Genomic DNA, 23,224 nt, shown 5'->3' with positions numbered 1-23,224 from the left:
TAACAAAGTCAGCTAGCTATGCACCCAAACACATGTGAATTTTTAAAAATAAGCTGGGTTTTTCCAATTTTGCCGTTCTTCAACTCTGAAATTGGTATGATATCATCCAACACCTCTCGATGGCAGTATAGTCTTGCACAGTAATACAGTACTGTCTATCATGTCTTCTGCTACTTTCCTACTTTACAGAATAGAAGGAAGAAGTAGAAATAGTTGAGGATTGGTTGGGCTTTTTTTGTCCATGGAGAAATAAAGCCCACTCCGTAATTAAAAAAAATTGGTTTAGTAACAACCACTTAACAGTATTTCAGTTTAAGAAGTCAAAATGTTTTCTATTTCTTCGTGTTCAAATCACTCTGCAATAAATTTGCTGGAAAATAAACAGTTTTTCACCCCCCTCATTACACTGAGAGAATAAATTCCTGTTCTTTTTAATATAACTGCTTTTTGTGCCCTTATGAGATTAACTAAGAAATAAGCACACCAGATGCAACTCTCCTCGGGCTTTCACATCTCCATTTGAAAGCTTTGCTGTATGCTCTGAAGAGAATACAGCCTGCAATTAAAGACGGAAATTCTGTGTTTACCATTCCAGAAGAAAGTACTAGATTCTTTTCCTTTCAGTGCTACTGACCATTCACTGTTCTTGATCCTCTAATTAACCTTACTACCAATTTCAAATTGTAGCCCCTTTCCTGCTCTCCGTAACAGCTTTTAGGGTCAGCCTAGATGTTTCTTCTGCATCCCATCCAACTTATCACATATCCACTTTTATGATTTCATGGATGAAGACAGGATTACTACTGCTATTAGAGTGTTAATGTTTTTCAACAATATCACCCAGGGATAGCAATTATAGCAATTAATGGCTATCATAAAAATACATAAGCAATATATTAAACAATTACCAAAAATTAACCTCTGCAAAAGAAATTGTCTACCGTGTCTTAGTTACTTGTTTAATCTATAAAAGACAAGCAGGTGCAAATTCCAAGATTTTTAGTCAGCTGTTTATCATATTCAGTCCTACTGCATATCATACTCTGTCCCAAGCCCTTACTCCTTGTCAGTTTCCAGACGCAGCTTGTTTTCCTATGCATTTCCTAGCATCCATTAATCCTAATTAGAGTCATGGTTCCTAAAGTACAGACACTAAATAAAGATTGCTTGTTGTCATAAAAAAATTAAATTAAAAATGTACCAATGCTTTCAAGAATGGAAGAATTACCATCCTCATTGTATAATAAAGGGCAACTAAGGCACAGAAATGTTCAATGATTTACCACAAAACCACATACCAACTCTACAACAGAACAAGGCTGAGAAGCCAGATTTACAGAGTGCCACTGCAGTGTTTCGAACTACCTCTAAAAGTCTTGGTGTTTGTATGGCAGTAGGTCCCAAGAGCATTAGATTAATTATGCCAAACTGCTGCAGAGGGGATTTCACTATGGACGCTCCTGTTACCAGAAAAGTTCCCAAGTAACAGACAGTACTCTAAAATTACTGTTTTTCTAACAGATCCTCAAAGGTGACCACCTTAATTTCATGGTACTGTATGTCAAGAGTAAAGCACACTGGGCTCTCAAAAGCTTGGTTCTATGCTACCTTTTCATTCCATAAAGCCAGGCCTCAAAAATCCAGACAAGCTATCTCATGTGATTTTTTGCTCTCTCATCTGTGGTCCTATCTACACAGCATTCTGATAATGCAATGGGAGTTCATATAGTAAATACCTTTTCTTCAGATCACAAGACTTCCTGAGCCCTCAATCATCTGCTTTTCACTACCCTGATCAGCCTATCACAGAAACAGCTTTCATGCTGCTCAGGCAGAATTCTGTTTTTCTCTAGCTAATCTTTCTTGTTTTCTGAGGACAGCCTTCCCTTGGTCTGGCTAAGGTTTTACTTTGTGCAGCTCAAACAGCGAACACTGCTAGAATCACAGTCTTGTTAATGTCCAAATGCACCTAAACTGTAAAGCAAGCTCTGTCAAATCCTCACATAAAAGTGCTCATAAATAGAACTGCAATTAGTCTGAACAGAAATACGTTCCTGTTACTGCATCGCATTTCCAAGACTCAGATACAAGTTGTGAGAAGTGTCCTACAATAGAACATTAGCGACCTGCCTAAACAGAAACAAACAGGAGTATAGTTTGTTTATAAGTACTGACCATGTCTGCAGTGGGAAAAAAATTAAAATTGTGGATATTTTCCACGTTATAGGTAATTCACTTCTCAGAAGCCTAGCCAAAAAATCAAAGTGGAGCCTACTTGATTGGCATTATAAAAGCAATTAACTTACAGACCTGTCAAATCTGTTAATGTTTGGCTCTGTCTGCTCTACTTGTCTATTTTGACTAGCTGTAGAATCATTTAATGATTTACAGACCTTTCAAGTCCTAAGGCATGGTAGCTGTATTAAAACTGCGACCCATTATTTCTTGGTCACATCATAAATTACTGTGACATCATAAATATCTTCCTTTTTCTCACAGAAAGCTAGATTTTAATTCCTGATTTGAGTTCGAGCCTTTCTTTTTGGATTTGGGGTTTTTTTGAACCTTCACTGGTAAACATTGTAATATTTTACTGCCAGTAAAAGAAGAAGTAAAAGGAGAAAGGGATATGTAATAAAAAATAATTGTCAAAACAAATCCATGTCTTAAACTGCAGTGTGCATTCATGTAAAACTTTGCAGTCATTATTTCTAATATAACAGGAGAAAAAATGAATAAGATTCATGTTGAATTAATACTAAGTAAGTCTGTCTGTTAGAACAAAATGGACTTTTTAAGTATTCAGAATTGTTTGGTTCTAGAATCAGAAAGCTATCAACCTAAACCTATCCTCCTTGTTTTACATTTCAAAAAACAAGTTTGAAAAATTTTCTATCTCTTTCTTTTTCAGGGGGAAAGAAAATTAAAAGAAAGAAGAGAGAGAAAGCAAAATAAGAAAGTATCCCTTATTTGTTATGGAAAAATGCTTTTTGTCTAAAAAACTTTAAATTAGATTAACTAATGCAAAAGGAAAATTCAAAACTAAATGAAATCAAGTTCTGTGAAATTCATTACTGATTTAGGGAAACACCAGTTTAAGTAGGTATGGATGAAAATTTCAGTAAACTGTTGTTTTAAAAATATCCAAACCTGCAGGAAAATGTGGGGTGAGACCAAAGAGAAGCAGGAACTTTACACCACTAATTTTCCCAGCCTTTGGTACAGCCTCTTGGCGAGGGCTATCATGTTAATGTATGTTACCTTCCCAAACCTCATCATAAGGCTTAAATCTAAAATTAGATGAAAATTTATCAGAGACAATTAAAACAGAGCAGAGTTGAAATACAGTGAGTTTGCAAATGTGAAGTAAAATTTAAGTCCAGATCTAGCTGGGTTTTTTTACCAAAAATTTTACAATTAATTTAAATGATATTCAGCATGCTGAAAATAACTACAATTACAGTGGCTCAGAGAACACTACTATACTTTAAAAATACCTAATTAATTATAGTATATTCAGCTACATTATGTTAATTATGTTAAACAGAATTTAAATCTAAATAATTTATTGAACAACATCAATTTTATGCACAAAAAATAGCTTTACATTTAATCAAGGGAAAAAATAATGTATTAGGAGATTCTGAAGTTTTCCTTAAAGCAGATGTGAAGGTTGGACATACACAAGCAGGTAGAACTCTCCTTGAAAGTAATGGATCCCCAGCCACAGGGAGAACAGACCTCTGAGAACAAATCTGCTAGAGCATTCAGGAGATATATGCCTTTTGCTGTCAAAGGTCATAAGAGCAATCATCAAGATGACATTCTTAATTTATCTATCTCAATAAACTAAACCAAAACTTCTCTCTGTGACAGCAGTTTTTTGCTTCTTTTTTTTTCCCCAGTTATACATGGAGGTATTTTTTTTCTCCCTGGTATATATACTGTGCAGTTTAATTTTACCCACAGCTTAGCTTCCCTTGCCAAATATAGTTGAAGGTTAACATATTTAGATTTCATAATAATGAAAGCAAGATTGGCACCTTCAGTCTCCTTTAGTCCACAACTTCCAAATGTCTGAATTTTTAAAGTAAGAGATCTAAATGTGCGAATTGCAGTTTATACGCCCTCTGTCTCCACTGCAATGCCACGAAGAAAACGTAGCTTAGATGTGGACTTATCTTTATTACTCTCCGAAACATAAAATAAATGTTTTAAGTAGCTTAATATAACTATTTGCACTGGATCTGTTATTTGGCACAATTCATGTGGAATATCACATCACATTTCTATATAAAAATTAATTCTCGGCACAATTTTGCACTCCATCTTAACCATATCTAATTTTTATGTTCCATAGCAGAGTTGAGGCTGCCCAAGCAGGTCTAATACATTTTTACTTTATTATGATTCCTATAAAGTCTCTCGAAATATGCCTAAAATTGCCTTGACAATTTAAACAAAAGCAGATCTGTATGGGATCTGTAATTGTACTGTGCTACATGATTTAAGTTGGCTAATAGTGAGCACACACTGAGCAGCTGGGAAGGAAAAGACTGTGTGCTCAGAAGGAAAAGGGAGTGCAGAAGGAACGGTTAATAAAGCAAAACATAGTTCTCTTTTCTTGCTGAAAATTACGCCTCCTGTTTACCGATATCATTGGATTAATGCATGCAGACAAGGCAACATATATAGCGATTTCTTTAGTCATGCTATAATCCTCCTTCTGTTTTTCTTAGTATTCTTTTATGCTTTATATTATTTATTTTGCATATTTGCATCTTGTTCCCAGTTACACGAATGTAAATTTTTCATTAAATGTTGAACTGCTTAATTTAAGGTACTAAGAGAAACTACTATCTCACCCAAAAAGTTAGCATTAAAGGTAATGTCTCAAAACCCCAAATACAGTATTTATGATACTTTTATAAAGAGAGATTTCCATGTGTTAATTTAAGTCATAAAAATAAAACTAATATATAATGCTATATTAAAAAAAAATCAGGTTACTTTCAACAGCTGCCTTTAAGTGAATTAAGATTACAAAAAGCAAGCAGCTAAATTTGATATGACTTTAAATTATTTTTTATTTCAAGTATAAAATCAAGTAAAAGACCATGAAATAAAGCTTCCAGAAATTTCAATATTATTGTCATTACAAAAAAACCCAAAAAATTTCAAGTTGTACTTAAAGCTTACACATCCTTTTACTAAGGAATTCCAAAAGTGAGTTATAGCATTAGCAGAAATCAAACCCAGCATATATGTGTCCATTTTAATTCAATATGGTTAAGTTAGCTTTGTGGTTTAGATGCTCAGCAGATCTTAGCTCTACAGCATCATTACACCATGCCTTTAAACTGAAGATTTTTACTAGCCTCATCATGATAACCTCTATATAGAATTTGCATGAGTGATGAGAGTCCAAAATGTGCAGCAGAGATCAGAGTTCATGGTGGGTGTCAGGCATTGTGCAAATCTGAAAGCTACATGGATTTTTATACGTAAGAAATACTACAGTCATTAGGAAAATTTCTTACAAACAAAGGAGGTGGAAATCTTGTGCTAGCAATTTACATAACAGCCTTCCTTAAGTATAGAGGTTATACTTTTAATTCTATTCTTGGGGGTCTCAAAAAAAAAAATCTCAACCAACCTATCGCTTTCATCTTCACATAATAAAAAGCTATGAAACAGGCTGTTAACTGAATTAAGTGTCACAAGGTCATGAAATAAAAGATCTATTTTCTTCTTTTCTTCTTTCTTTTTTTTTTTTTTTAGGAGAGAAAACAGTTTACAAAACAGAAAAAGACTTGTTCAATGAAACAATCAGCTTTAGTTACAAGTGCAAAAGTCAGCCATGTGTACTAATTCACAGTAATTATGATGCAAAGTGAACTCCTTGGAGACTTAAAAGTCAACGCCTGGCAATGGTTGGGCAAACAGCAGAGTGGAGCTACTCAGGTGATACTGACCCCTTCAAAGCCCTTTGTGTTCCTGAACAACCCAACCTATCCAAGTATCTGCTTGTCCTCCCTTCCTAGCTATTATTACTATACCATATTCACAGAGCAGCTATTTAAAACATTACAAACTAGCATGCATCCCAGCACTCAGCTCTTGCATAAGCAATGAATACACTCCAAGGAAACAGAAGCACTGAAGAAGAAAAATTTAAATCTGTGTTTGTAACACAATCCCAGCTGAGAGTTAGATGTAGAACGTGGAAAGGTGATAGGGCAGGAGTCTTAGAAAATTCATCTTAGTTGTCTTCTCTTTTTTAGACTTTAACACATCATGCCCTCCTGTCTTCTTGCCTCCCACATAAGCAATTACTACATTGTGAAATGAGGTAAAAATCCAAGACTGACAATTTTCGAGCATTCAACACTGTCCGTGCTGCTTCCACAATGAAATCACAGGTTTCACAATGGCTTATTCGGGGACAAAAAGTTAGACCAATACAATGCTGAAAGCTAGAGGAAAAAGCATGTCTTTGGCATCTCATATTTAACACATATATTTACACCATTACAGAAAAATTCACCCCAAAAAACCTAGGAACTGCTGATAATGAGAGTCTCTGTTGCTAGTCTGAATTGGGTTTAAAATTACAAAAGAACCAAAAGACCACCTGCAGAAGAGACAAGTTGCAACCTATCTACCTGGCACCAAATTATGCCCTTAAGTGGAGCACTACAGTTAAAAGAAAACGCAGGGCATTCTGCCACTGCACGTCTACTGCTACAACTTCATGCTGTTAATATAAATTTAGGACAAGCCAACATTTACAACACATTTAAAATACATCTCAAACCACCTATCTCTTAAAGCAGATCCTTAGTTTACAATGAACTGCTGGCAAAAAGCTTGCTGGAGCATTCTCATGAATGACAGGTCTCTGTAAAGAGTGTTTTTTGTACTGCATTAAAAAATTCACAGCAGTCTGTAAAATAAAAACTCTAGATCAAATGACATTTTAAATTAAAATTCTGCAGAATTCTCTATGGCTGCTATGTTCATGAGACTTTTTATTAGTGTAAGGGGCAAATACTTTTTACTCTGCAAGCGCTTTATTGCATTTTTCCTTCATTTACAGCATGCTTTTTATTTAGGGCTTTAGAGACCCACATTCTTCTCTCCCTCCCCTTCTTTTTTTCTTCCCTGAATGCTCCTAAAGTTACAGAACAAGGGGATCCTACCTGGCAGTCTACAACAGGTCAGTGATCAAACAGAAGGAGCAGTGAGACAGCAGCCAAATCCTGCCCCATCTCCTGAGAATTACAGAAAACCAGGGCTTCTCAGCCTGCAATGCAACCGAGGCACTGCACCCTGAGGCTCAGATAATCTTAGTTCTTGCTTTCTGCAAGCACATGCAGCACAAATCTCTGCACCTACTGAGGTTAAGACACAAGCATTTTTTCTTTTAAGTTGCTGCACACTGTAGTTTTCGGCACAGGTAGAAGCTGCTTGAAAATGTGACCTCATCTGTCTTATGACAGCAGAAACAAAGATAGATTAAAAATACACCAACATTGCTCTGCCCCAGTGATCAAAGCTGTTTTAAATAAACAGTGCTCTTTATCTGTAAAATGCACTGGTCTTTGAACAACTATTAGTTTTACCTAAAGTATTTACATTTGCTTGAACAAATCAATACACCAGATACAATAAGCTGTAATATCAACAGACAGAACTAGACCAAGTAGTGAAGCATTATCATTTACCCAGTAATGCGCCAGTTGTTCATTAAGATACTACTCTGTGCAAGAAAAACACTCTTAAAATCTTAGTGGGTTTTAAATACAGCCTACATTCAGGAATGCATTATGCACTGAGTTAACATTACACAGCCTACGTCTGCTATGAACTCAAAGAAGCATGAGCAGTCTTTGCCATTTCAAAAAGCCAGTATCACTGCAAAAAGTGAAAATTAGTGGGTGCAATAACACATCAGGAAAGAAGTGACGTGGTAGAGTGGGTGCCACAAAGTAGTAACTAATTATTAACTTCTGGAAAGGTTAGCATGAATCCTCTTTAAGGCCATAAGCTACAGCCAACATGAATAAAGACACATCCGTGATTAAGGAGACAAACTCTAAGCTGTGAGAATTACAGAGCGCAGTTAAAAGGCACGATGCACAGAAACATTTACCCTTTCATCAAGAACGGCTGGCCTATCTAGGAAAGAGCTGAGATGCTCTTAGGAGAGTCTGCTCTTGAACCGGATCTGTGGTTAAACAGAAGCCTTAGTCCACACAATTAATCTTACAAAGCACACTTTCATGAATGTCATATGAATGAAATTAAAGATACTTACACAGCCACCAGCAAGAATTTCTGCAGCTAGTGGGACAGATCCATCTTTAGTCCTGAACTTATCTCTCACAAAATCATTAACCTTAAAAGATAAACATTTATGAAAGCTGATAAATTAAAAGGTCAGAGAAAATACTCATCAGCTGCAAATTCTGTGCAAATGAAAATGCAAGTACATCCACTAAGCTACTAAATGACAAGATATCACAGAAATCAAAGTCTTAGATTTTTTATTAAATATTCTAAAGCTATGTTCTTCCTTCTGACAAGAATTTGCAGCATAATTCAAATGCTTATTATTAAAAAAAATCACTAATAATGTAATTTTTAAAATCAGAAAATTATAAAATACATTAATATTTTAGAAGTATCAAATCAATAAAAAATTAAAATGAACAAATTAAAATGTCAAATCAATATCCGAATATTCAATACTAAGCTTTAACACAATGGCAATTCAATTAGTAGCATTATGTGCCTTTTTTTTTTTCTAAATTCATACATCTAGCTTTGATGAATACTGCCTTATCAGTGAATAAAAAATATATTATGATTGGATTATAATAAGAAATTCTTAAGTGTTTTACAAACACTTAAGAAACAACAAAATTACAGAAGTAAAGCATTTAGAAAAAACACATAAATAAGTTCCTTTCTTACCAACAATTCACTACATGCTCATATTATCTATCTCCTATTGCACTAGAATCATACATACAGTAACCATGTGGAGATACAAAAACAAAAGCCCTCCAATAAGGAACTATTCTGATTTGCTAAGAAGTGAAACCAAAGGCCAATGCTACTTACAAACAAGCAGATGAGCTGAACAAGTTGAATGAGCTTGTTTTATAAGTTTTCAGTAAGACTCTTAAAATTTACGTGTACACCTCTGGATGAGACTTGTATGCCACTTGTACTGTTCACAAGCCAGATATTAACAGTTGCTATTGTAATTTGCTGCATTTTACATTGTGGAGAAATGTGAAAAAAATTCTTTTACGAACTTACAGTAAGTTTTATGGCCTTCTCTGGTGCTACTCCTAATAGCTGTGGTAACAGACCTGTAACATGGAAATAGAGAATTCAAGGCATTGAGTAACCTGGTATTAAATAAACAAATCAACAAATGTATGTAGAGACCAGCCCCTAGAAACAGGCGATTTTTACAGCAATTTTGTGTTATTATATATAATGAGAGTACTTAAACATTCAATTTTGAGAACAAACTTTGTGCTACCACTTCAAGTGCTACCACTGTCAATATGTACTTGTTTCTTTTGCTTTTTAATTCATACTAGCTTATTTTATGTTTAAATACTAATATAGATTTGCCAAATATGTTTCAGTACTGTCCTAAGCTGACTTTCATTTTCTGTATCTTCACACAAAAATCAAGACCTTCTAATTAATTTTGTGAGATACACAAAGAATCCACTTCAAAAGTCAAAACCTCAGTACCTTTTCCTAGTAAAAACAATGACATTAGATGGCAGGACCAAAGGGGATAGGAATCAAAATAATGCAAAACATTCAAACACGTATGACTGCATTCTTGAGCTCTTTGGCCAGCTAAATCATCAGCTTTTAAAACAAAGGAAATTATGTTGCTTTCTACTCAGGTATGGAATTTTCTGTTTTATTTTGTTAGAAGTGATGTGCCACAGAACTGGAAGTGTGAATTTCTGACTATCAGCTTCACTTGTTTGAAATGAACAGTCGATATTTTGTAAACATTTGAATGACAACCTAAAAATAGGCAAAGCTTACCAACAAAGTCTGAAGCTAGAATGGCGTTGCAAGCATTCATCAGCATAATGAAATTAGGACACCGTTCAAAAATGTGAGAAAATCACCCCAGCTAGAACTCCTGCTACAGAGCCTGTTTTAGTTTTAGCAGCTCAGGCAGCACATTTGAGTACTTTCTATAAAGCCTGACATTTTCACCTCTCCATGGTTTTATTTTGTTGAAAAAAACCCCAAAACCAATTAAGTTTTCACCTCTAAAAGTTAACCTGCTGAAAAGCATTTTCTTAAAGAACTAAATGTCAGAATAACACAGAGAAAAATGCACATGCTCTGGTTTAGTATATTCTTCGATCCTGCTACCATCAATCAGCTTTGCTGGTTCCTACTGAGGCTCTTAATAAGGCATTGACATGGAAGAAAAGCACAATTTGGTTTGTGGTAGCAGGAGACCCAACCATATTTATATACTAATGTCTTTATACAGCTGATGTACATATACATGTAACATTTACCCAAGATAACAATGCTGCATTATGATCCTATGACTGAATATTCAAATTTAAAAATACAGTAGCACTAAGTTCATATACAGTTGATCAAAACCGAAGGAGATTCTGAGACTATGTTAAATTTTAGAATTTGAGTTTCTTTAAAAGTGTTACTTGTATGGGTGATGTGAAGCCAGATCTCAATGAAAAACCATTAAGCCATTCAGAATTACATAATTAAGCGTTACATTATCTGTAGCACTATAAGGGGAACACAATAATACAAAATGAATAGATTTTTTTAATTACAAAATTATCTTTGTAATTGCTATAATATTTACAACTTGCTATAGGACATGTGTGGCCTTATATAAACATTATGGCAAATGACTATCTTCAGAGATTAAAAAAAAAGTTCCATATACTTTAAAAGCACACTACCTAATCTTAAACTGAATCCAGCAAAATTAAGTAGGTCTGTTTTAGCAGATATTATTCCAAACACATACGTCATTAATTTTAAAATCACATATACATATATTATTACACCCAAGCTGTACATACCATGACTTTCAAGTCATATTTTATAAAATAAATCACAGAAAAAGATATTCTAAAATATCAATATATGAAGAGTGTAAAAGTAGTCCAGTTGATGATCTGCATAAACCTCCAATCTTAGAAACAACATTAGCAGGACAAATCAAATCTATTTTCACTGAACTGATCTGAAGATGGTCTTTTAGCCATTTTTCAGCTCCCAAAACTTTGCATTTGTAAAAACACTTGTAAAATCATAAGAAAAAGATGTTTATCTTGGAACAAGGTTTTTTTTCCTATCTGGTTCATTCCTTTTGTACCCAAATCCAAATGGGACTGTTACAACTCAAAGCTTCCCATAAAACTTTGAGGTAGAGAAGAGAAAGGTTAAATCGAATAGGCAGCAGTTTAAAAAAACCACAAAACCAGAAAAACCTAACTGAACAACCAAAACCTAGAACATTTTTCTCTATTCCTGCCTCTACTTCACACATGATTTTATAGTATAAAAGTGCTCTGTAAATTTAATTACAGATAAGGCTGTATATATCTACCGCAAGATAGCAGACAATATTCTATAAAAGGCAGCATGAACTTTAAGACCAGGTTTTACAGCCTTACCAGGTACCAGCTAGGCATACTGTCTCCAGCACCTTAGGAAGGCAGAGGGACCCTTCATTTGATCTCATACCTATCTCAAAGTGCTAACTTTGCATTCTCTATGCTATGACCATCAAAATTAAATTTTCTTTTCTTTACTGTTTTGATGGGAGCCCTGAAACACTGTCAGAAAATTTCTTAACATGACAAAGATGCTAAGTTTTGAAAGAAAGAAAGCACATCAAAGGCCCCATATGAAAATATCATGTTTCTGTTGGGGTTATCTTGACATGGTGGGAATTTCTTAGTGTTACTATGCATTAGCAGATCAGCAATATGACATATGCACAGATGGAGAATAGGCTTAGGAATGCCTGACAGTGCCTTAAAAATGCATGCCTTTTATAACATCAGAGCATAGTATCTTGCACATAGGCAGCCTGCTAGTACAGTACATAGTAAATACACTATTCAATGCCTTTTTATATCCAAGGCTTTTTAGCAGCAATTACAATGTACCACTTTGTATCTGACACTGTATCACTGACAATGTACCACTTTGTGTCTGACTGTCATAGTGGCACTCTCAGGGAAGGGGAAGGTGTGTGCAAGAGAGAGCACCAAAAGCTGCATTCATTTTGTGACACCCTACAAGTTATTTTTTGAAATCAGTATAAATACATTGTGAATACACACACAACAGCTCATCCAGCCCAGCAGTATCAATAGCACTGAGAAACAAAAATCTTACTTGGCCAAAGTAAGTATTTTTTTAGATGTCTAACAGGGATACTTCAGTTTCACACTGTGTTACAGATGTGATTTTCCCTTCATATCAGGAAAAAACAGTGACTGAAGGTTTTGTTACTTGGTCTTGATAAAATATTTGAAACCACTAGGGCATGTCATATGAGGGCAGTAATGGAATACTGCCACATTTTTCCATTACAGGATTCACACAATAAGCTAGACAATTAATCACCAGTTGCCATTCAAATATAGCTCCCTCAGACTGGAAATGGGTATTTTCTGAAAATTTTGTGCTTTGACAGAACTTGAGGTGCAAATAGGCTTGTAGTTCCAGTCTATACCTATGGTATTCCATTGCATAACTTGGAAGGAAAGCTTCTGCCACAGTCTTTCTGCATCATTAGCATGGGAGTCCATCAGTAATAATGAACAAATCATTAAAATCTAAATTAGATGGCATTTGGAGTCACTGCAGGGCTAGAAGCACCATCAGCAGAAATAAAACTAACAAACAAGCTCCTGAACAGTTAATGATCACAGATGACAGTGTCTTCAACACCATTCCCCGTCTTTTCTATCCTCCAGGCAAAGTGGCATTAACAGCATGGCTACCAAACAATTTCCTAAACTACATTTTATCTCCGGTACTTAAATTTCCCATGAAACTTCAATTAAGTATGTGTGAAATGATCTCTACTGGATGCACTGCTTCAGTCTGTAAAGCATTCTGTGACTGATCAGGTGGACTTCTGACTAAAATTCTATTATGACATGTAGGTGACCTCATCAGTTGAAAGAGATCTTGACAAATCACAGCTTTCAAAATTTTCTTAAATTTGCATGTATAAAAATACCTGTGAATTTCTAAATATGCATTTCAGGTATAAACGTAGACACAACAGTAAATTACAGGCATATGAGATGAGCATTCTTTTCAGCCATGCTGAGAGACAGATGAAAAATTTATCTCAGATATAAAGTATTTAAAAAAATGCTAACAACACAGCATTTATATAATGCATATTATAAAGACCCTACAGAGGTTTATATCATGTTTGTTTGTTTTTTTAAATCCAAGTGTCTTCTCAGTGGAAACATTGATTATACTTAGAACCAAACTGACATCAAACCAAATTTAGTGCTCTCTATATATCCACAAGATGGTGTAATTTATCCTTATCTGAGATGGTGGTTTAAAACATGGTTTCAAAATTTGGAAAAAAACAGTGATACAAAAAGAAAATCAGTTCACTTTGTTAGATGGAAATACGAGTCTTTTATTAAAAATATCTGAAATGGCAGAGTTCAGAGTGAAGCTTATAATTTCTGCTTGCTTTTTTGAAGTGCATCATGACAGAAGACCACTGCTCTGAATGTTCCTAGAACAATTTTTTTTAAAAAACTTTTGCATCTATTCAGCTAAGGAGAAGTCTCCCAACAATTACTTCCTCCCTCAGTGGGGACAAAACCACCCACATTGATTTAACCCTGAACAAATCAGTTGAAGAAAGAATTGCAGCAAACAATGAGTAGCAAGAAGTTATGTACTCTGTAGTGTGTCCTACCTAGTGTAGGATTCAAGACCAGAATAAGATGACTCTTGCTGAATGTGTACTGCATTACATTGGGTAATTACACTAATCTATAAGATGCTTCTTTCAAATCTTTCTTCCTCTCAAGCTTAACTGGAAAGTTCCTCTGCACTCAGCTCCTTAACTTTCTTCAACATCTCCTTAGAAAGTGAGCAATAGTCTGAATTTACAGAACTGCACAGAAGGAGCTCCAGATTTTTAAGCAGTTTTGTCTATTTGCCCCTCAGAGCTAAGTCAGGGTGCTCTTTAAGGAGAGAATTTGTAGAAGCACAGGTCTAAATCTGCCTCTAAAATGATGGTAAGGAAATGAAAACTCTACTAACAATATATTTTTGCTGTAGGAAATTACTAATATTCCCCTATGGCAGATGAGGAGAGAAAGGACAGAGAAGTCCTACAGAAATGTTCTAATTACAGTGAAGTTTTAATTATCGAGGACTTTGTAAATCCTTTCCCTGTAACAAAGAAGCAAAAGTTTGAACTAAAAAGACTTAAAAATCCAGTCACACAAAACTCTTAATAGTATCTTATCATTAGTATATAACACATTTTAAACTTACCTCGATAAAGCCCAAAGAAACCTTCATAACGTAGCACTTTCTTGAAGCAATCAAAGCTGTTTTTATACATAAGTTCTCCTACAAAAGAGCCTGTAGAACGCTGGTTTTGCATGCGAGTTTTCACTAAATCAATTGGGTAGACTGCAGTGGCTCCAACAGCTGCAAATAAAATTCAACATATAAAAAAACATGACTTTGCATTTACACTGTTTGACTGCAACTGTCATCTTTCACGTTTATATCTAACATATCAGTTGCATCTTTTTTCTTCGTGATATATTCTGGATACATTAAACTACCTCACACAGTTTTAACCAAATACACTTTCCAGTCCTACCTCATTATTAATTTCATTTTCATGAAATTTGTTTGGGGACAAATCAGATAGCAACACCACCTGGAAACTCCAACAGTTCATAAATTTCAAAATTATTGGAGACCAGATGATCCTTTCCCCTTCAATCTAACAGTCATCCCACCCCATAGACACAGCTCCAAGGGAAAGTCTGAGAAGCCTTCCACACTTAAATGAGAGACAGAAGGAGAAGACGGGCAAAAGAAAAGAAGAAAAAACCCAAACAGTGAAGATGAATATTCTTTTGCTCAGCCATGACTAACCTCCAGCAACTGAACCAAGGGCAAACCTGTACGCTGATTCTGCAATCTGGATGAGAACAGGTCGAGACACATCGCCTGAAGCTTTCTGTCAAGGCAGGATTTAAAACAAAAGGAAAGACAAGAAAAACAATCAAAACATCTAATTTTCCAAGAGAACATTTAATGATCAGACAGATAAAAGTATATGGATACCTGGAAAAATTCCACAATACACTAGAGATTTTGTTCTCAATTATTACTTTTTTTCCACTGATTTCTAAGTGTCATATAAGGCAGCCTCTTCCAATTGGAATTGGAAAAAAAACAGATACTACCGCAAAATTACAAAACTCTAAAATCAATGGTCTAAATGTGGTCTAATGAGGGCTTACATATTGCCTTTTCAGTCATTCATTTTCTACAGCTAAAAGCAACTCCAGCTTGGAATTTCTTTCTACTGTTGCCAAAACCAGGTACACCTATTACTTCCTAGGCTACCAAAACAAGTATGTGAGCACTCACACAGATTAGCTGAAGGAAAATAAGGTTCCATAAAGCACCCCCACAATTTCATTTTGCTCACAGTCTATGAGTGCTAGATTCAACCCAATGAAAAATAAAATTCAGAAGTGTTCCAGATTTCAAATTACTATCTAATGAAAGAAAACAATAAAGAAAACAGAAGGTCTGCAGGGGCATTATATCTTTCCTACTTACTAGCACTTTTTGCAGTATGTTCTTTTTAGAATACTACAAGTAAAGCAACAAAATAAAAATATGGATACATTTTCCTGTGTTTACATTTTAGTTAATTCCAATATAGGTGGAGATGTCCAGAAATAAATTAAAGACATCAATGTAGCTGAAAATCTTTTCAGTCTCAGCATCAAGCAGCTGACATTAAAAAGGAATTGGGTGGAAAAAATGAAAAGGTGGGTTGCATACAGAAGAAATTGAAAGATTTAAGGATCATAATTCATTGTCCTCACCTCCTAGAACAATGTAAATCATGGTACCAGAGACAGTGGCTCCAAAGCAAAAAGTCAAGAAGCTGCTACTTCCATCATGCATTTTTCTCTACCTTTTACTGCCACCTATTGTAACTTATGTTACTCGATATTCAGCCCAATGCAAATGCTTTTAACTCCTTCAGGAGTCCTCTAGGAATAGATGGTGAACTTTGGGGAGCCAACTCACTTGAATTCATCCCAGTATCATCACCATTTAGTCACTGCTTGAACAAACAGAAAACCACCACCTGAGATACTGTCTTGGAGAGGTGGTGGGGGTGTTCACATGTAGGGGAAGCAGGAGAGGAAAAAAGAGAAGGAAAAGAGACGCATGTGTACACACACACAGAGGCCTGGCGTATGGCCTGGTAGTCCTAAAAATGTAGCCTGGATCAACTCATTGTGGTCAAACTGGCGTCTCCGCACAAACCCCGAGCAGGAAAAAAGAAAACCAACAAAAAACCCTTAGTCTCATAAGACACAAAGTTAAGACTGTCTTAAAATAGAGACAGAGAACAACAGGAGGGTTAGTTTTAAATCTATCTGTATAGAAACTTGTATCAATGAAAATACAAAATATGATAAGGTAATACAAAAACTAAAAGACCAACGGGTTTGACATTTAAAGAACATTCCTATTTCCTTTTGCCTCAAAACCAAAAAAAAAGTCCATTTGTGGTTATACCACTGAAAGTAAATATCCTTTAGGTTTTGGACATAGTTTTATTGAAACTGTGATGGTAGTCTATACATAAGCTCTCCTATTTTGATATTCAGCAGAGCATAAAGCACAGCAGAGAACACTGCGAAGCCAGGAACATGCATATGTATTCAGAACAAGGGCTGCCATTTCATAGAATAGATGCTGAATTTTCTTTTTTTTCTCTTTTCCTCATAAAAAAGACCACAGAGCAACAGAATCACAAAACATAAACATCTTAATTAGGCATGCATCTAATATTTACTGACTGGTTAGATGACACTGCTATCATATTATCTTTCCAAAGTAAATTACATTTGACCTGTTAAAATGGAGCCCAAGAGGAAGGGGTACAAAGAAGAGATGGAGAGAACATGACACCAGTGAAAAAATAAATTCTAACGTTACTCCTCACAGTTAGTACAGAACACAAGAGAAAAGCAACTTAGATGACAACAACAGGAAGAGGCTGACTGCCTATTTACCTGGCACTATAACAAAATAACAGCATTGTGCTGGCTTCTGTTCTTACCTGCCTCTGCGCCTCAGCCAGATTGTAGGGCAATGTCCCTTCCTCCAGAGGAGCAATTCTTTCAATATCAGCTAACGTCATGCGCCTGATGAAATTAATTCACATTAGTATTTACTTAGAGCTTGGTTTCAGATCACTTAAAGTTACCTGCACATGGGCCACTACACTACATTCTCCTGTTCCTCAGCACCACCTCCCACTTCTTCCAAGAAGAAAAGAGAAGAGGAAAGAGAGGAGGATAGATAATTCTCCACTTACCCCCGTGGCTCATAAAGATCTGCTAACTGAAACAAGATGTCAACTTCCATGGGTGTAACCTGACCAAATTTCTGGGCTGCCAGAACAAACTCCTCTGCAAAGAATAAAAATACAGAAAATTAAATTAACTCAAACCAGAAGAAATTATCCAGAGCACCCCAAAGTTGCACTACATTTTAGCATAAAGTTGAAGACATTGGTTGGGGAGGATGAAAGCAGAATAAGTTACCCAACATAGAAGTGTTCTTGTGACTACATAAATGTGTGCTTTAAATGGTCTATCCTTCATGCAAGTAAGTACAACTCTCTGGTCTTAAAGCTTAGTACTACCAGCAGGATTTAGGATATTTGACATACGGTATCAATCAGCTGCAGGTCAGAGGGAAAAATATAAAATAAAAAGCAAACAAAGAAAACCCCCAAAACAGGAGCCAAGAGATGTGGAACTTTTCATGCGTAGTCCCAGGAGGCCACATTAATGAAACTCTGGTGTTGCACAGGGAATTCTCTATAAAAGTGGTTAGATATAGCAGATAACATCTTGTTCCAAGCTTGTAGATCAGCTTACTGTGCCGCCAATACAAGTTTATGGAATTCTTCAACTACCCTTGAAGGTCACTTTAATAGGCTGCCAATTTGGCAGGAGTCCTAGGAAGTTTTTTAAACTTTTAAATATCTTTACATACTTTCCTCACCCTGCCCCCACCACCAGTTTACTAGGACCTTTTTCTGATTGAAACAAAATGAAAAAGCTGGAGGGTGCACTCTGACAGGACTGTACAAAACCAAGTGGCAAACAAGGAATGGTAACAAGGCAGGCTTCCCCCCCTGCCCCCATTGATTTAAAAGCATACAGATGAGATCTTTCCCTCCATTCAAATATCCAAGGAAACTTCCAGACTGCAAATATTTCTACCAACCTTTAGTGACTTCCACATCTTTTCTATTTCCAGCCAGAGTACTGTAGATCTTTCTAATGAGCTCCATGTTGTTAAGGAGAGAATTAAATCCATTAAAATAGGAAAAGCTGACCTGATGGGAAGTGGTACCTCCAGCAGCCTAGGGACAGTAAAAGAGGAAAAGAGATTGTTACAAGACTAAAAAACTTTGAAATAAAAGTTTTCAAACAATATTCTTTTACAAGAGTGACAGCAGCACAGGCTTGCTTTTTAAAAAAACCTGCAAAATAAAAAACTTTAAACTATGAAAGATTCTTATGTTACTGAAACTAATCATGACCAGAATATAAAACTCTCCCCACCCTACAAACCTAAACAAATACATATGCAGGATTATAACATAACCAGTAGTAATTTACAAAGTTCAAGTTTCAGTACTGCTTCAGTTGGAAATGTTTCATAAACTGGCTTATTTCTAGTAATGAGGAAATCTACTTCTACATGTAAAGCATATTACTATATAGAAATTTTCAACGAAACCAAAACATATTCTGAAAAAGGTCAATTGAAACCTTTAAATTCACAGGCATTTCAACTCATGGAAAACCAGCAGTAAGCTCTCAGGCTTGTATCAGGCAGTCAAACATAATGGGAACAGTAAGGTTCGAGCAGTTACTTGTTTTCAAATGAGAACTGAAGACTAAACCTCTGTTTTAAAGTGGTGCTGGGTCTGCACACAGAACAATTATTGGATCAATTCACTATTTAAATTATAAGATCAATGATCAAGCAAATTTCTGCGCATAAGCTTGCCAAATTTTAACTGACCTTGAGGGATAATCAAAAATCATACCTGATGTTTTATGACAGAGCATATGACACAGGAAGGCTGGTAACAAGATTGTGACAGAACCATGGAAGAAAGTACCAAATCTCACTGTCAGCTCCTAAATCTTCTGGCTATGCTTTTTGCTGCATGCATCTTCTAATATTCTGGTCAGTTTGCAGTACTCATCACAATTGCAAGTGAAGTGATAAAATCTCTCCCTTGCAAGTCAAAGCAGAATAGACCTTTAAGCAGATCTTCAAACCTGAATATGGCCAAGCTCTGGATTACTTGGAATGTGTACAAGTTCCCAAAATTATAAACTGTGGTCAAAATGAAATGTGCCTCTTTTCTTTATGCACTCCAAACTGAGACAAAAGATATATCAAGTGTAACAACTGTTAGTCAACATACAGTGAATGTCCTTGGTTGATGTTCCAATTCATACATAGACCCAGGTACTTGGAAATTACATTCAAGAGCTTAGAATTTACATTACAAAGCAAGTTCTTTGAGGCTGATATCCTAAGTGCAATGTATGGCATTTAAAAATATTTGACATGGCCTACTATGATGGAATGGCTGGAAAAAGGCAAACTCTACATTTGTAGGCCATTACTAAGGTCCATCTACATGCTTTGTCATTTGTCTCTGGAAACCAAGACCATTGAAGATATATGTTCAGCAATCAGGGCTAATTTTCATATGTGTAGATAATAACTGCTAGACTTCAAAACGTGCATCCTCAAGCTGGATTATGTATCGTGTAGTGGTCAAGGTACAAAAGAAAAGGAATTCCACATTTGTATCCCAGGTCTGCCAGCTGGGATACCAAAACTACTCACAGCTACTAGACATTCTTCTACAAATGGTGTCAGCATGTGTGGCCGGATAGTGACCATAATGTCCCTGAAGTCCATAGCTGTGACTCTTCCAGACTGAGCATTGTCTCTCTGTACAAACGCTTGTTTTGCATGTTCTAATTGGATCTCCTGAAAACATATGGGAACAAAAATCAGTTAAGTTCAAAATAATCACCTTAACAGTTACATATAATATAAGTAATGCGATACTACAAGGCTCTCATACCTACGAAAACACGACTACACGTAACCGAATGTTAATTGGCTGTTATATGTATATTTTATGTAAATTTCAGCCTTTTCTATTCAGCCTTTCCTATGGTCTCTATCATTGACCTCAGTACCTAAGACAACATCATGATTTCTTTGCTGTCTGGACATTCTGTCATGCAATTCATTTAACTGAGAAACAGAGAACACATACCAACACACTAGTGCAAGTAATCTCCAACTCATGAACATTAAGTTTTCCATGATGTGCATTACCCAGTTTATTGCATGTGTCACAGCAGGTCAAAATACCTTCTGTAAAAGTACTCACTATTCCCTGAACAAGGACAATGAAATCATCAGAGATTTCCATGTAGACACCTACTAATCTGGAAAAGATTCCCTCAAAGAGCATCCTCACTTAAAACAGAAAGTTATTTGTCTACAAAAGACACCAGCAGTTTAATTTAGACCTCCTTGTCTCATGACTGACTAAAGGTCAGTTCTCAGTATTTCAGTAGTAGTAGCAGGCGTAAACAATATCTGATACAACAACCTGATAATCTCATTTTGTGATTCAAATGTACCTCTGAGAGACAAGAGAAGTAAAAAGGTATATAATCTCTCAAGGTTGTATCTTTTCCTACTGTGACCTTCACCCTTTCTTCTTAAATTACTGTTAGACTAATATTTCTTTTTTGTAATTTAAAAGAAACAATCCTGCACAGATAGTAAGTGGATATTACATATTAATTTTTGTTCAGTTCTATAGGTTTAAAAAAAAAAAAAAAAAAAAAAATTTGGTGATGTAATGAGACTTCCCAACCTGTATTTTTTAGCTGAATGGAGGAACACAAAATTCTTGCCATGTATTCCCTTCAAGTTTTAAGGATTATAAAAACTTCTTCACTGGAAAAACAGTGCTTATTCTGAATATATATTCATAGTCAGTTATTAAGAAAATGGAATCAGAGCAAAACTATGTCAGAAATACTAAGCAAGTCTTGCAGTAGACCATGACATTCTCCAACTATTTTCACTATATTTGCAAATAGGTGCCTTAAAATACAAACTAATACAAGACTCAAGCTAGTCAAGAATCACCATCATGAAGTATCCACAGTAAATATCATCTCCTGTAAGTTGGTATTTGTCTCACAGCAGCATTCAAGGAAATAAAGAATGAAGGGTGAAAGACAAATTCAGATGGAGTAGGATCAGACCTGCCAGAGGCCTGCAGATGCCATCCCTCCCTCCTTCTACTCACTCAGTTCACACTGCCACTCAAACCATGCTTGTCTTTTTTTTTCAGCCTTCTGAACTTTGCCAGTTTTGGTCCTGGTTTCTAATTACAGCACTATACCCTGTATAGTGAAAACCTCCTAATACATTAGGCAGAGGGAGGAAAGGGGTTGGTGGGAAGGACTGATCAATGTTTCACTGCAGAATTAGCCTGAAATTTCTTCTTTTGATGGGAAACTCTTGTGGGAGTTATAATTTGAAATGGTACCATTTCAGTTCAGCCACATTTTCTTTATATTTCAGACCCCTATGATGAAGTATTACAATTCAGCAATAATACTCACTGTGGCTGGATGCAGCCATGCAAGTTCTTACTTCGCTCCAATTGAGACTACAATTTCAACAGAAATTTGGAAGGAAGCAATTTTAGAAGGTTTATGGTGAGATGAGCACAAAAACACAAAAAGACTTCATCAGCTTGAGGCAGGCAACTACTTGGAGGCAGAGAGCTCTGCAGAGGAGTTAAGTATAATAAAGCCTGTATCCTAAATACTTATCACCTAGCAGGTAGAAACATATGAACAAATGAACAAAAATGTTTGTCATTAAATGGAAGCATCACCATAGAAAAAATCAATTGTATTTAGCAGAAGGATTATGTGGCAAACAGTGCATGTTGCTTTCTTCTCCTTCCCTCATTCAATTTGTTTTAACCACTGAAACTGCTGGCAAAGTTTCACTGGCAGAATCCAGCACTGAAATGCAGTAAAAATATCTGGACACCACTTGCAGAGGTCCAAACTGTTCCTATCTCTGGACACCCATCAGTGAGTCTGGAGGTATTGTACCATTGGTGTGAGCTTAGCTGACAGTGATGTCTTAGCCACAGAACAAAGCAGGGCTCGTGCTCCAAAGAGGTGCATCAAATACATGTTTGTTGTCATCACCCAGCTAACTGCAAAAAGGCTGCTAGTACTACAGCTGAGAATAAGCCAAAACACCACATCCTCTCCTTGCTAATGTGATTATTTCCAAATCTCTTGGTAAACTGGAACCCACTGAAGAGAATTATCCCAATTGTTTAAACACATTGTCAAGGTCTTGGTGTTGCCATTCACCCTTCTTCTTGTCAGCCAGAAAAGAGCCATTTAGCTGCAGACACACAGCAAGACAAAAGTAAGAGCAGGATGATGTCAGTCTTCTGAAACTCCCTACTCACACCTCCTCCCTAGTTCGGAAACTAAGTTTCAGTTCAAAATGGTTTACGCATACTGCACACAGATAAAGAAGACTGACCTCAGAAAGGTCAGACATTTTAGGCTATGGTTATTTTGAGCAGTGCTACACATTTTCCAGTTACAACAAGAAGAAAGAAGCACAAGGATCTTCAGCCACAACATTCCCAAACCATGACCATGGATGGCAGCAGTATGGCACACAAGAACACGCAATCACATGGTAACAATCTCTGCTGTCACAAACAAACCAG

At 36.0% G+C, this 23,224-nt stretch overlaps 1 protein-coding gene across 3 annotated transcripts in view; it reads right to left on the bottom strand.

Moving 5' to 3' along the window:
- The window catches only part of SLC25A13 (solute carrier family 25 member 13), a 96,753-nt gene that overhangs the window by 20,337 nt on the left and 53,192 nt on the right, over positions 1 to 23,224 (bottom strand). For all 3 annotated transcript variants that reach the window (XM_021538373.3, XM_021538374.3, XM_021538375.3), the window contains 8 exons: positions 20,266 to 20,412; positions 18,616 to 18,754; positions 17,696 to 17,789; positions 17,438 to 17,522; positions 15,217 to 15,301; positions 14,599 to 14,757; positions 9,331 to 9,383; positions 8,321 to 8,401 (listed from right to left, as the gene is read on the bottom strand). In XM_021538373.3, coding sequence (XP_021394048.1) covers positions 8,321 to 8,401; positions 9,331 to 9,383; positions 14,599 to 14,757; positions 15,217 to 15,301; positions 17,438 to 17,522; positions 17,696 to 17,789; positions 18,616 to 18,754; positions 20,266 to 20,412 — 843 coding nt within the window. The remainder of the gene's footprint in view (positions 1 to 8,320; positions 8,402 to 9,330; positions 9,384 to 14,598; positions 14,758 to 15,216; positions 15,302 to 17,437; positions 17,523 to 17,695; positions 17,790 to 18,615; positions 18,755 to 20,265; positions 20,413 to 23,224) is intronic.

Source organism: Lonchura striata, chromosome 1 (genome assembly GCF_046129695.1).
Source record: "Lonchura striata isolate bLonStr1 chromosome 1, bLonStr1.mat, whole genome shotgun sequence".
Lineage (NCBI taxonomy): Eukaryota > Metazoa > Chordata > Aves > Passeriformes > Estrildidae > Lonchura > Lonchura striata.
This window is presented reverse-complemented; position numbering and strand designations above follow the sequence as displayed.